The sequence below is a fragment of the Chenopodium album genome, chromosome 27 (genome assembly GCF_948465745.1).
Source record: "Chenopodium album chromosome 27, dcCheAlbu1.1, whole genome shotgun sequence".
NCBI classification, from domain to species: domain Eukaryota; kingdom Viridiplantae; phylum Streptophyta; class Magnoliopsida; order Caryophyllales; family Amaranthaceae; genus Chenopodium; species Chenopodium album.
The window spans coordinates 29033726-29048097 of record NC_137860.1 but is presented as its reverse complement, the minus strand read 5'-3'; the positions used below and the strand labels follow the sequence as shown (position 1 = coordinate 29048097).

Below are 14372 nucleotides of genomic sequence, written 5' to 3'. Positions count from 1 at the left end.
ATCAAAATGGATTGTGTTTGGGTTGGTTTCGTGTCGTGTTGACATCGTATTTTCTCTCAATAACTTTGTGTTCGTGTCGTCTCGATTTTGGTCGTGTTGTTGTGTCGTGTCAGAGATTGCCGGCATATCGAACATTTGGTCAACTATTTTGGGTTTGGATCGGGAAGGGGTCCGAAACGCCCATGTTAGCGACTAGCGATAATAACAAAGGTTATTATAAAAAAGAAAACAATTGTTACTCCCTCCGTTTATTTTTATGTGCATCACTTTGACAATTGCACTATTCACATACCATGGTTGACTTAATTTTTTCAACTTTAAATAATAAATAAATGTTATTATATAATATATCATTAGATTTGTCATAATGTCTAGTTTCATAATATAATTTTGTTACAATTTTTACTAATGCACAATTAAAGATATTAATGGTCAAAGACTCAAAGTAACATCCCAGCAAATGTACCGGTCAAACTGATGCATATAAAAAAAACTGCCAATTTCCTTTTTTTTTTTTTTTGACACAACCCAATTTCCAAATTCCAACGTTCTCAAAATTTTGCAGCTTCCCGCCCATTTCATTACCCCATTTTTGCATTCCCTCTCCTCCATTACCTTTTTCGTTGTTCTTCTCAAACCTTCATTTTCCACAATACATCCTCACAAATTTCTACTGTAAAAACCCTAATTTCTGCTCAAAATTCATATTTTTTTTACTTCAATTATTCCCCCAAAAAATTCGACGAACAAACTGAAAAATCACGAACTATTGTAAACGATTTTGATTCAATTATACAGCAGCTGCATCAGATAACTCAATTTTATTATATGAATTCGAGGCACTGCTAACAAGTAAGTATTATCATTTTATCCCCTCAAAATCCTATTTATTGATTTTGCAATTAGGGTTTTGAAATTGACGAATTCCCCATTATTCTGATTTCTGAATGTATGTGTTTATTCAATTAGTATCAGTTTATGGTGGATTTTTGTATGGGTATGCTAATTCATGACGAAATTGAAGCTTATAAATTATGAGGTAATGCTTAATCTTTATGGGTAATGTGAATTTTGTGAAATTGGTGGAAAAATGGTGCTGAATTGCTGATTTAGGTTTTCTGTAATGCAGTGGGAAGAATATTTATGCTGGGAAAGAATGCAATAGTAAGATTCCTAAAGTTAATTGGGCTGAGCATGTGAAGTCACATAATAATTTTGCTACTCAAAATGAGTTCCTAGCCTCGAGTTTTCTTTTTTCGCTATCTTCACAGAAGCCGCCTCCTGAAGGAAGGTAAATTGCTGTATTGGTTGTTTTTGTCGAAGTGATTCGGTTTCTGTAGCGTAGTCAGGGTGATTTTGTTGAAAGTATTGTGCTTTAGATGTATGGGTGCTTGATAGTTTGAAAGGAAGATTTTAAGAAGTTTATAGTAAATGTTTAGTTCTAGCCTTCTAGGGTAAAATGATACTGACATGGGGCGGGTTTTATGTGTGACATGGGTGAGTTTTAAAGTGATATGAGGTGACACTTTATGACTTTTTCGGTCTTATGTATGCACTCGTTTAATTCTCCAGTTTGGCTAGAAATTTCAGAAAGTATGTCGTTCAATTCATTTATTAGACTAATCAAATGCCTGCAGCATCAATAGTCTGCTAGATTTTGTTACATCAACTTTTGTGCTTTTATTCCCTAAATGAGAGCTTGTGACAGTATAATATGATGGACTCATGATATGTTTCATGTTACCTAAGTTTAATAGGAACCCATTGGGATTCGCTATCCTTGTGAGCTATTTATGTTGTTGATTGGGTACATTATATCGGTATTTTACGTGTTAAGAAAGATATATGCTCATCATATTCATGAGTTTTTATGTTCCTTCTTAGGATGATGAGCTTCCAAGTTCAGAGCATTGGCAAATCACAGGTCGAACAGGTAAATTTTTTCTTAACTTTAACTTGTATCTGGATTAGGTGTCATTTTCCATTGATTATCAAGTCCGTATTCTATTTTTTTATCCCTTTTTGATTTAGTTACTAATTAATAATGTACTAGTGTCTGGATTTGGTGTCATTTTCCATTGATTATCAAGTCTTTATATTAGAAATGTATCCCTCTTTGATTTGATTACTAATTAATCATATAATATATAATATACTTGTATAATTAATATTCCATTCTTTCCCTTTTTGGGAGCAACTTTTGCTCCTGTTCTCTGACAATCTTATAGAAGTTTGGTTCATTACCTTTACTGATCTACATGGGAGCCTGATGCTTGATAGGTAAGAGGAGGGAGTGTAGGCTATGTTCTCTGCTCCAAGAGTTCAGTTAATATTTACGGAGTATAAACTATAAAGGTATATTATTTACAATTTGGTCACCATCCAAACTTCTTGTTTGATTTTTTTGGCAGGCCTGGAAGGCCCTCTCAAGCCTTCAGCTTGGCTGCAGAAACTATGTCAGGCCTGGGAAAACTGTGCAGCCAGTAAAAAATGTAAATGCCACTCAGTTTTCTGGAAGACATGTGGTATCAGGGAAGTCCTATGATAGCAGCACAAAGCTCTCTGAAAATCAGCAATGGAATCACAAAGTTAATGAAAGTAAAGACAAAGCTGGAAATCCCACAAGGTATTATGCTGCCTCAGCTCCAATGCACCATACAGCTGAAGCTGAGAAAGCTATTTATGGCCAAAATCAGAAAGAGGCAACAATAATGTTGCATAGTTCTCATACACCAATTCCTGAAGGTTCACAACATCACAATGTCAATCTAACAAGTGATAGCAAACAGCTAGATGGGGCAGTTACTGATGGAATAAATGATGATATTCTCGAGGTAATCTAACGCTTAACTTGATATTGTTACATGAGAGGTGCTTTTGGAAGGCCTTTTGCTTCAGTCTTCTAAATTTTTATTATTGAGGCATTTTTTTTTTGGTGGCCTGTAGCTTGATTAATGTTAAAACAACATATAATGGCCATTAACTGCTAGCTGCTACCATCACATGTCATGTTGCATTGAAAATCAATCTGTATTTGTTACACATGGCACTTGGACTGGTGGTGAATCCACTGCTAAAGGTGAGAAGAAAATTGTGAATATCAAGATTTATGGTGCCTAGTCAAATGGCTAAGCAGAATAATAGCCACCATGTGAAATCATAAGCTTTTGTTCATCATTTTTCATCTAAGTTCCCGAATGATACTGCCTACTGATTGTCATTACATTGAATATGCCTGGCAGAACATTGATGTTGATCAAATTGTCATGGAGCACTATCAATCAAGTTGCACTCCTCAGCCTAATGGCTCTAAGTCTCTACAGGCAACTCCAATGGTTGCTAAAAATGATAACACGAGGCATGACGAAGCCTCCTTGCCTCCAGAATTGTGCTGTAATTGCAGTCATGGAAATAAGGTGTTTTCTTCTGTTCTTTTCTTGTTTTAATGATTTGTCAGTTTAGAAATTAATGGTGAGAAGGAGCTTCTCCATGTGGACTGAATATAGTGGGGGTTTATATATGAACTGATAATGCCTAATTTCTGCATTTCCCAGTTAGGACTTTGTCCAGAAGGGATAAATCATCTGCAGGAGATGAAAGACATGTTAATTGTCATATCAAATGAATTGCTTGATAATTTGGATCTAACTCCTGAGAGGATGGAAAAGCTTCGCCAGGAAAGGTTTGCAGAAAACACTTCTAACCCCTCTGTTCCTCTGGCCTTCCTATCTACAATGATTATGGTTGTTTTGGTTTATGCATTTTGGATAACTCTTCTCAACACCTTAACTTTGAAGAATTTCAGACAATTTGCTCGTACATTGAAAGATTCTCTTGTCTAGGTTGCAGCTTAATAAACAAATTCCGTTGATGGAGGCTCATGTCCGCAGCTCAATTGCTGATATAGAGATGCAGAATTCACAGTTATCTGCAACAGCAGCAAATGTAAGGGTCTTTAGTCATGAGACACCTCAGGCAACCTTTAAGTCAAATGGATATGTAACACCTCAGGCAACTTTTAGGTCAAATGGATATGATACACCTCAGGCATCTGGCTTCATGGCAGTTCCAATGAGATTAGATAACCAATTTAATAATTTTGATGAGTCAAGTGGGTATAATCAGTGTGACTTATCATCAGTTTCATTCTCTTCTACGGGGAGGTTTGAATTTTCATCAGCTCCTATGGAGAGAGAGTCATATAAACCGAGGGTTGTTGATGTGAAGTACATTGAAGGTTCAAATGATAGGAAATGGAGTAGCTGGGACTTTCCTTGGACAAAGAATTTGCAGGTGAATACTTGTGTTCATTTGAGAACTTTACTTGCATCATGTTTTTTTTTTTTTTTAATTGTTACATATAAATTCTTTTTCAGGCTAACAATAAGAAGGTGTTTGGTAACAATTCTTTTCGACCCAATCAAAGGGAAATTATCAATGCAACCATGAGTGGTCATGATGTTTTTGTTTTAATGCCTACGGGAGGAGGAAAAAGTTTGACATATCAGGTACATAATCTCTATCCAATTTCTACAGTTTTCTTTTCTTTTCTTTATTTTTAAATTTTTTTTTTTTACTGACATATCATTCACACTCAATGAGGATGTAATGCACAAATTTTCCTTTTGCCCCTTTTGTTGGGGTTGAGACTTGAGATTGCCTTATGCTTAAGTTTTTGACGTGACCTGTTTTTCTGCAGCTTCCTGCTCTTGTTTGTCCAGGAGTAACTTTAGTTGTGTCACCACTTGTTTCTCTCATCCAAGATCAGATTATGCATCTTGTACAGGTGATTTTCTTACCTTTCTGTGCCTAAAAAAACTTGGGCACTGAGATTGAGATGGATTGCTACTCTTTGGATGACCTTATAATTGACCAAAGGTCAACATTATCTACCAAGTTAACTATAGTATCTGAAATTGATCGCAGTGTGTAAATAGGTGCTTTAATAATTATATTTGTTATCTTCGATTTTGTAATATGGTGGATGCTGTGGGTCTAACAGATGATCAAACTTGTCAGATAGATAAGTTTATTGATATCATTGTCAGATAGATAAGTTCAGGGTCCCCAAAATAATTATTGTGTTCTAAAAATTCTAGATCAGAGAACGCAATGTCAAACTCTTTTTCTTGGTCAGTTGTTTTGTGCTCTAGTGAGCTTGTGTTATGAATTATAACTGGTCAGTGGTAGAATCAAAAGAAGAAGATGCTGAACATGAATGATATTTCTGGAAGTTATTAAAATTATAGGATCAGTTCTCAAGCTTTTGAGTGGCCTGAGTCACTCCCATGAGCTAAACAAAATAAATTATTCATATCTTGATTCTGGATGCCCTTCCTCCTCCTCCCTCTCTCTCTCTCTCTCTCTGCAGTTTTATTAGTTTAATCTTAGACATCTATTGATCTCTCTCTCTCTGCAGTTTTATTAGTTTAATCTTAGACATCTATTGTATTTTGACGATTTATTATTAGGCAAATATACCAGCTGCTTACTTGAGTGCCAACATGGAATGGAGTGAACAGCAAGAGATACTTAGAGAGCTTTGTACAGATAATTGCAGATATAAGCTCTTATATGTCACGCCAGAAAAAATTGCCAAGTGAGTATCAACATTGTACAAGTTTGACATGTGTATTCACTGGTGCTGAAATAAGCTTTCAATGAATTGATTTGTAAATCAATGCTGTAAGCATGAACAGGATTAGTTATGGCATTATGTGTTTTTTTTGAGGTTTAGTTATGGATCTTGTTGACATTGTCTACCCTTTCACCTATGTGCAGAAGCGATGTATTCTTGAGGCATTTAGAGAAGCTATATTCTCTTGATTTACTTGCCAGGATTGTTATTGATGAAGCTCATTGTGTCAGTCAGTGGGGACATGATTTTAGGCCAGACTATCAGGTATGTGCTCTAAATTTGAATGGATGTTTCTGCTTCTAGTTTCTCCTGCATTCCAGTGGGAAGTTTACAAATCTTGTTGGATTATGCCCAGAGTCTTGGAATTTTGAAACAGAAGTTCCCTGCCACACCAGTGCTGGCTTTAACTGCTACTGCAACAGCTGTTGTTAAGGAAGATGTTGTGCAAGCTCTTGGTCTTGCTAATTGCATTGTTTTCCGGCAGAGTTTTAACCGTCCAAATTTGTCGTAAGTCTTGCCAAATGTTTGTCTTTTGGAAAGATGCCAACAGATAAAATATCTTGTTTTAAACTAGTATTCTTTGTAAGTTTAATGATGATATCTGTGTAATAAATTTCAGGTATTCTGTTATCCCTAAGACGAAAAAGTGTGTGGAGGAAATTGGCAAGTTCATTAGAGAAAACCACTTTGATGAATGTGGTATAATTTATTGCCTTTCAAGAATGGATTGTGAAAAAGTTGCTGAACAGTTACAGGTCTGGCTTTTTGTGGTTTATGGTTGCACAAGGATAGTAGTATTTGTTACAAATTTAAGTAAAATGGTTTTGTACTGCATTTAATTGCTCACTCTGAACATCATGTTTCTAACTTTCTAAGAAGCATGGCACATCAAGTAATTGGTGCTGCTTCGTTCTTTTTATAAGTCAATGCAAGAAGTTTGTTTTATTGTATTCTGGAATTTTCTTTTGAGCTATTTGTTTAAAGGTAATAACTTTCTGCTATAATAGTTGCTGCTTTAAACTTATTGTACAATTAAGCAGCTCATATCTTTGATTTTCAGGAGTGTGGACATAAAGCAGCTTTTTACCATGGCAGCATGGACGCTGCTCAGCGTGCCTTTGTTCAGAAACAATGGAGCAAAGATGAAATTAATATAATATGTGCAACTGTGGCTTTTGGAATGGGTAACCTTTTATTTTCTGTTGTTTGGTGGCAGTTAGCCTAACTCTTGGTACCTGTCAACTTGTCATCTGATATGAATTAGTGGATTACAATTACTAGGTATCAATAAACCTGATGTTCGATTCGTGATTCATCACTCCATCCCAAAATCTGTTGAAGGCTACCATCAGGTGTCAATGTTCACTATTATTTTTGCCCTTCGTTCTCTTTCCCTCATGCTGTAGGATAATAGTGATTATATATAATGTTTAGTTCAGTGAGTTCTTAGTTTATCATCTAAAATATTAGGACATCTAGTTTTGTTGCTTTCAGGCCGAAATTGATTTTCTTATGTCATTCATAAACTACAGAGTTTGTTGCTATGGCAAGCATTCATATTCTGTGGCTAAGACAAAGCTGGTTGTTTGATTCTTTGTTGTCTGTACTGTGGATTCAATCATAGTAGTAGTAGTAGTGAAAAGTTGTGAATTTTGAAGCAATTGAACTCCAGTCAGATATATATAATGTTTATATACACAAGCTGTCTCTGTTTAGCCTCCAAACTAGGAATATGATAAACATAGCCCAAAGGGCTATGTATAAGAATCTAAAAAAGGAATTATTGAGGTTAAATTAACATTAATTATACCGATCTGTTCGTGATTTTGGCATGAATTTTTAACTTAATTGCATTTTATGAAGTATCTATATATATCATTATCCTCCAAACTAATGCAAAGATGATTATGCATTTGGGAAAAGGTGTCAAAAAGAAAAGAAAAAAGGTGTCTGAATAGAAGCTTTGCTGATTTGAGTTTGGCTATGATACAAATCATTTAAACCGTGACTTATAAAGTTTTTCATGATGAAGGAATGTGGTCGTGCTGGTAGAGACGGTCTACGGTCATCTTGTGTGTTGTTCTACAGTTACAGCGATTATGTAAGCCATTAATCATGCTATAGTTTTACATGTTTGTATACTCTTATCACTGACAACTATAAATCGTATGCATAAGCATAATCTTTAATGGTTGCCCTTAATATAATACCAGTAGATATATGTGTGTTTTCTCCACTTCCATATCTACCGATATTTGAATGTTTCACTTTTCCAGATTCGTGTCAAGCACATGCTCAGTCAAGGGGTTATTGAGCAAAGTGCATTCACATCTGCACATAATCGTTTGAATATGCCAAATTCTGGGAGGATAATTGAAACAAACATGGAGAACCTTCAACGCATGGTATATGATTTGCTGATGCAACTTTTGGTTTACTTACAGTTGTTTGCTCATTTGTTTGTTTCTTTTCTTGCTACAAAAATTTGATTAATTGATCTGATTTTACCAGGTTAGCTATTGTGAAAATGATGTTGACTGTCGACGACTTCTACAACTTGCTCACTTTGGAGAAAATTTTGATCCTGCACATTGTATAAAAACCTGTGACAATTGTTCCAAAACTAGAAGTTCAATTGAGAAGGATATGACACTTGTAGCAACGCAATTGGTTAGGGAAGCTTATTGGATTTGTTATATCTATGAATCATCAAGACAAATTTACCTAGTGATGTTGTTGATGTTCTGTGTAGGTGGAGCTGGTAAAGTCAACAGGTCAGCAACATTCATCAGCTCACATATTGGAAGTCTTCCGGGGTTCTTTAAGCCAATATGTAATAATTTTATACATTCAAACTACTTGGTTTTCTTTCTTTATTTAATTATTTTCCCTTGGGTTTGTGATGTCAGTCACATTTATTTTCTGTGGAAATTCCAGGTCAAGAAATACAAGCATAATACTCTGAAACTTCATGGAGCTGGGAAAGGTTTGGCGAAGGGTGAAGCATCTCGAGTGCTTCGTCACCTTGTTGTTGAGAACATTCTTGTTGAGGAGGTCAAAAAAAGTGATATTTACGGATCTGTCTCATCAGTTCTGAAGGCATGGCCAATCAATTAAGATATCTAATTACTTGCTTTACTGTTGGAGTGTTGGGCACTGTGATTATTCTTGCCTAACTTATAGTAGATGCATCCTTCACTTGTTTTCAGGTCAATGAAGGGAAATGTAGAAATCTTTTCTTTGGTGGTCAAAAGATAATTTTAAGGTCTGGCATCTAAATTCGTTTTTTAACTTCTTGATAACACACTAAAACACTATCAACTTAACCTTCTAGCATTTTTATGTTCACTTTTGTGGTGTGCTCTGAATTGTGAATTAATCCTGTGAATTATGCAATATTTAGTATTGTTTAAGACTAAGTTAAGTTGGCTTTTAAAAAACCTGTTTCTAGCCAAGGCAGTCAAATTCAGTTGTTTAACAACTGAAATCAGAAAAATGCAACAAGCATTCTGAAAGTCTGTAGCTTGTATATTTAGCTGGGTAATACCTGTTTATTGGATAGTAGGTAACATCTGACATGTATACTTTGCAGATTTCCTTCAACCACCAAATCAGCATTGAAAGTAACCAAAGCTGAGGCAACGCCAGGGAAGTCATCCTTGCCCTCCTTAGAGAAAACAAGTGCTCCTCAAAGCCGCACTTCTATGCCTGAATCAGAAGCTGACCAAGTATGGCTCAAATTCTCCCACTTTATTGTGAATATTTTGGCTCCATATTCTCAGCTTTAAATATGAGTTTCTTCTGGTGATTGATTCCTTCTATTCTCAACCAGGCTGTCGCTGCCAAACTGTATCCTGCTCTTAGGTTGCTAAGAACCGCCCTCATGAAAGAAGGTGGGGAAAGGCTCATGGCACATCACATATTCACGTAAGCATATCCGTTTTAATGCAACATATGCTCTTACTTTATTTAATTTTTATTTATAATTCTTCATGTGTTCTATCAACTGCTAAATTTCATGATGCTAATATTCCTACTCAGAAACAAAATATATTTTTACAGCATTAATTTCTTTAAAAAATAGAAGTGGATATGTAAACACAGTTAATTTAGTTGCTATAAATATAATGCAAGCCCCATCATCTAAATCCTGGGCAAAATCATCATAATGAATTTATCTGTGGTTGAATCAGGAATGCGACATTGCATGCGATCAGCAGGAGGATACCTCGAACCAAAGATGAACTGCTAGAGATAAGTGGCATTGGCAAGTAAGGGTTTTAAGTTATGTTTTAAATATCCTTGTTCTTTGGGAATATGTTGTGGTCCTTTAATTTGACACCTTACCACCATAATTATATACTTATATAAGCCAGAAATGCCCACCTTGACCACTTGCTACATTTTAATAGTGTGGATGTCAACTAGCTTAGTCGGTTAGGTGGTAGCCAAGATTTGTTATTAAATTCCATCCATAACAGTTTTCTTTGTGGCTCTGTATGCACCATACTAAGAATTTTAACAAAACCTTGCACAAGCCTTATAGTATGAATTCTTTAGTCCCTTTGAGTGCCTAAAGGGTATTACACTTGCACAAGCTTTATTAATTTCTCAATTATATGTAGTGTGAAGGTAAAAAAGTACGGTGATCGTATCCTGGAAACCATTGAAGCAACCATCAAACAGCACTATAAGAGCAGCAGCAGCAGCAGCAATGACAGTGCAGATTCAATAAAAAGGAGAAGAGAGGCTGCCAAGGTTTCTAATGGAATCTCTAATGAAGACGAGGACATGATGGGAAGCACAGGGAGATCAAAGAAAAGAGCTGTCAAAACAGGAAAGGCTTCTGAAGTTAAACCTATAGAAGCTGATGTATTCAGTGACTGCCTAGATATTGATCTTGAATTTGATGACAGAGTTTATGAGATGCAAGCTAATGGGTTGAATCCAAAGAGTGAAATAAATGTTAATGGACGAAAGCTGCCTATGTGGTCTGGAAAAGAGAACATGTAAATCAGCTAGAAGTGTAAATTTTCCTTAAAATCGCGCTACTAAATGTGTCATGTACATATATAGATTTTGATTTAGCTTAGGCAATGCCATTATAGGCAGAATGTGCAGTGGAAATGATGTTCTGCTGTTGTGTTTAGCCAAAGTAGACAAATACATGTAATTTAATCCTGCATTTAGTTGAAAATTTTGAAAGTGGACAATACATGTTATACAATGCCCTACTACAAGGCACCTAAGAAATTTGCTTGGGAGTTTTTTGATTTTTTTTTTTTTTTTTTTTTGATTTTTGTTGTTGTTGTTGTTTATTTCTTTATTTATTTATGTATTTATTTTTTTAATAAATGCAATTGCCCGCCACTCACCAGTAGTTACTAATTACTATACATCACTGAATTTTTTTCTACATTTTATTTTTATTATTATTCAGAAATTAAAAGATTGGGATTGGCATTGGATCTTGGTATGCCACCAGTCACCATGATAATGCACATAAACCATCCACGTGCTATATTGATATGCATGATGCATTATCCCATGCACAATCTACTAAGGACACGTCTTTGATCTCACCTCAAACTTTTACAATCTATATTAGTTTTCTTCAATATTTTTTTTGCTTGAATAAATATCCAATATAACAATTCTACTTATAAATTAGTATATGTACCCCTTATGTTAAATTTAGTGCCCAAAAAAATCACAAATAAAAGAGATATGGTGTAACAAACTTATTTTGAAAAAAAAAAAAAAAACTTAGGATAAGAAAAATGCAGATAATTACACCACCACAACATGGGGAAAGCATGAGAGAATCAAAAGCACAAATGATGAGAAGTATATGTGAAAAAAAAGTGAGTGATTTGGTGTTAGAAAAGAGGAGGCTAGTAGAGGTGCCATACACAGCCACCCTAGCAGACACCATGAACACCCTAGTGGCGAACCGTGTGATGGCGGTGCCGGTAGCGGCACCGCCAGGACACTGGATAGGGGCAGGAGGATCAATGATAATGGAGACGGATAAACACACCGGGGCGGTAAGAAAACATTACATAGGTATGGTAACTATGTTGGATATATTGGCTCATCTTGCTGGTGATGATGCTGTTAATGGTGGAGATTCTAGTTCTAATGATGTTGATGACAAGTTAAATGTTACTGTTTCTACTATTATTGGTCATTGTCTTGAGGGTTTGAGCTTGTGGACTCTCAATCCTAATACTAGGTAAAAAAAGCTATCTATTCATTTAATTTGTGCTATGCTTTTTTTTACTTGTAATGTTTTGATTTGATACGACTTTCATGTTTGACAATGCATAATAAATACTACCTTCGGTCCAATTTACCCGCAACAAAGAGGTATTATTTGTGAGACATAAAATATTCCTTTGTTGCGGGTAGTGTTTTAGTATTTTAACTTATTAATCAGTGATTATTATAAATGTTTATATTTTGAAAACTGTACATATAGTGACGAATATGATGGGAGCTTATATTTATATAAGGTTCTTTAATTATTTGTAAAAATGATCAAAGATAAAGTCTGGGTAGACTATGTAAGTTGTACAAAAGTCAAAATATCTCATAAATAAGAGAAAGTGTGTGTTAAAAAATACGAAGTTTCTCTCCTAATACGAGAGCTAAGCTAGTTTTATAATGTTAACTCTCTTCGGTGGAAATTAGGTGTCATGTTGATGATGTTATATAAACAACATTGTTCCAAATCATAGTATTCTAATTAGAGAATACTTTTAAGGTCACTTGAAAAGTTGAAATACCATACTTTCCCACAATATTTTATACAATTATTATTGAAAACGAGCATCTTTTTGTGATAAATTTGGACAAACACTTAATTTGTGTAATATTTCTACATGATAATACTTAGTTAGGCTCTATATGATAATGTTTGCGACTCTGTTTGTTAAAAAAAAAAAAAAAAAAAAAAAAAAAAAAAAAAAAAAAAAACAGGTTTGTGACTCTGTGTTTGTTTGGTAAGGCCAATAGATAATGATAAGTAATTGGTTCTGAGAAGTGCTGGAAAATAGATAGTTAGCTTATTAGCAAAAACAATAAGCTAAACCCGTGACTTTGTGAGAGGTGCAATTTCGGTCTAATATGCTAAGTTGCTAGCCCAAAATGGATGCCCCAGTTTCTGATAGTGAGGAACATTTGTTTCTCACATGGCATTTTCGTAAATAAACCAACAACTTTATTCACTTGTGGAGCCTACAGTAATGAAAAATTTGTTGATTTCTTCATGAAAATGCCCCCATGAATATGAAAAACAGGGAATTTCCCCCCAAAATGATAGTGAATCTAGTATTCTTCAAAACTTATTTTGTGTTTCCTTTTAGGATTAGAAGGAAGCACAAATGATGGATGAGATTTGATCTTTTCTAGTTCTTATGTATTCATAATTATATTGTTCACGACAATGAATGCAGTCTCCTAGATTGCATGGAAGTCTTCAGCAAGGGAATTCATCGCGCAATGGTACCACTAGACAGCCATATGGATAACATCTCAGGTGTAGAGCTTGTAGAGTCATCATCATCTTACCGGATGTTAACCCAAATGGATGTCATAAAGTTCCTGAAAGCACACGGCCAACAAGAGTTGCGTGATGCATTGGCACGCACGGTGAGTAGCACAGGCGCCATCACTGATACTATACTTGCTGTGACTCGTCGAACAAGAGCTATGGATGCCATCAAGTGTTTGAGAAGTGCTGGTCTTCAAGCTGTGCCCATCGTTGAGGCCCCTGATATTCCACCAGAAGGTCACAAACAGCTGATTAATGTAAGTGAATTCAGAAAATCCTCTGTTCTGTTTAGTGATCTAATGCCTAATATGATATAGATTTATATATGCTAGTGATTCTGGTTCAATTCATTGTGTATAGATTTGTTAATCGCGATATAGTTTTGCACATTGAATAGCTTCAGAAGAATTGACTATTTGTGTGCTCTTAGCTTAGCTTGGACACTCAACATATATTGATGAATAGCAAGACATGTATACTTAATTTGAGATTTTACTTGTGCTATGCAATTGTAGGGATATGGAAGGAAACTCGTGGGGACATTTTCAGCTACCGATATAAGAGGATGCCCGGTTGATTTGATGCAATCTTGGCTACCATTGCACGTTAGGGAGTTCATGTCGAGAGTGTATCAAAACCCTTCCCATGGGGTACCAGACTTGGTGAACTCTCCCAAGTTGCTTGTGAGTTGTTATGCTGATTCTTCCTTATTGGAAGTGATTGACTTAGTCACGAGTAGACATGTGCACAGGGTTTGGGTTGTCGATGAATTTGAGTACGGTACGATCCTTGGGGTCATCTCGCTTACAGACATAATCCGAGCTGTTAGAGCTGCTCTTATTTCCGCAACCTAGCTAGCATGATGGTTTTGAAGAGTTTCTGTGTATCAAGGTTTTCAGACTTTGGCAACTTTTTTCTTTTTTTTTTTCCCTTGTCATCTGTATACCAGTGTAACGTCTAATGGTTAGTTTGATGCTGAGAGTGTGCTTCCGTAATGGTTAGTTTGTCGCCGAGAGTGTGCTTTTGGGCTCGCATTATTTTTCTTTATTCTCGTGTTTGATGTAAAGTTTAATGGGAGCTTGTTGTAAGGATACTAAGTTATCATAGTAGTATGTTCGTTTTTGCAAGCCGCGTTGGGGATTCAGGAAGAATATATATCTAGCATTCTAGCTGAAATGT

At 35.5% G+C, this 14372-nt stretch overlaps 2 protein-coding genes across 2 annotated transcripts; both read left to right on the top strand.

Annotated features, from left to right (window-relative positions):
• The first annotated feature begins 607 nt into the window (after positions 1-607).
• LOC145619551 (ATP-dependent DNA helicase Q-like 4A) lies at positions 608-11110 on the top strand. The gene is made up of 26 exons (XM_081674266.1): positions 608-852; positions 970-1039; positions 1130-1291; positions 1885-1933; positions 2412-2834; positions 3243-3416; positions 3555-3682; positions 3843-4293; positions 4377-4508; positions 4700-4786; positions 5472-5599; positions 5782-5902; positions 5994-6145; positions 6258-6393; positions 6699-6822; positions 6920-6990; positions 7671-7739; positions 7915-8043; positions 8150-8308; positions 8391-8471; positions 8576-8737; positions 8848-8903; positions 9231-9366; positions 9471-9565; positions 9832-9909; positions 10264-11110. Exons 2-26 carry the CDS (start codon positions 1035-1037, stop codon positions 10649-10651), a joined length of 3696 nt encoding a protein of 1231 aa, XP_081530392.1. The 5' UTR covers positions 608-852; positions 970-1034; the 3' UTR covers positions 10652-11110.
• A 308-nt stretch (positions 11111-11418) lies between these two features.
• LOC145620631 (SNF1-related protein kinase regulatory subunit gamma-like PV42a) lies at positions 11419-14314 on the top strand. The gene is made up of 3 exons (XM_081675332.1): positions 11419-11873; positions 13096-13450; positions 13709-14314. The coding sequence occupies exons 1-3, from the start codon at positions 11419-11421 to the stop codon at positions 14045-14047; spliced, it is 1149 nt and encodes a 382-aa protein (XP_081531458.1). The 3' UTR covers positions 14048-14314.
• Positions 14315-14372: the final 58 nt, after the last annotated feature.

What these genes read in the sequence shown, in the direction of transcription:
- LOC145619551 (XM_081674266.1), top strand. An exon ending in GAAAAAGTTTGACATATCAG is followed by an intron (nt 4,509 to 4,699) that starts GTACATAATCTC and finishes GTTTTTCTGCAG; the next exon opens with CTTCCTGCTCTTGTTTGTCC. An exon ending in GAGATAAGTGGCATTGGCAA is followed by an intron (nt 9,910 to 10,263) that starts GTAAGGGTTTTA and finishes AATTATATGTAG; the next exon opens with TGTGAAGGTAAAAAAGTACG.
- LOC145620631 (XM_081675332.1), top strand. Translation starts at nt 11,419, where the DNA reads ATGCAGATAATTACACCACCACAACATGGGGAAAGCATGAGAGAATCA. An exon ending in ACTCTCAATCCTAATACTAG is followed by an intron (nt 11,874 to 13,095) that starts GTAAAAAAAGCT and finishes CAATGAATGCAG; the next exon opens with TCTCCTAGATTGCATGGAAG. An exon ending in GTCACAAACAGCTGATTAAT is followed by an intron (nt 13,451 to 13,708) that starts GTAAGTGAATTC and finishes ATGCAATTGTAG; the next exon opens with GGATATGGAAGGAAACTCGT.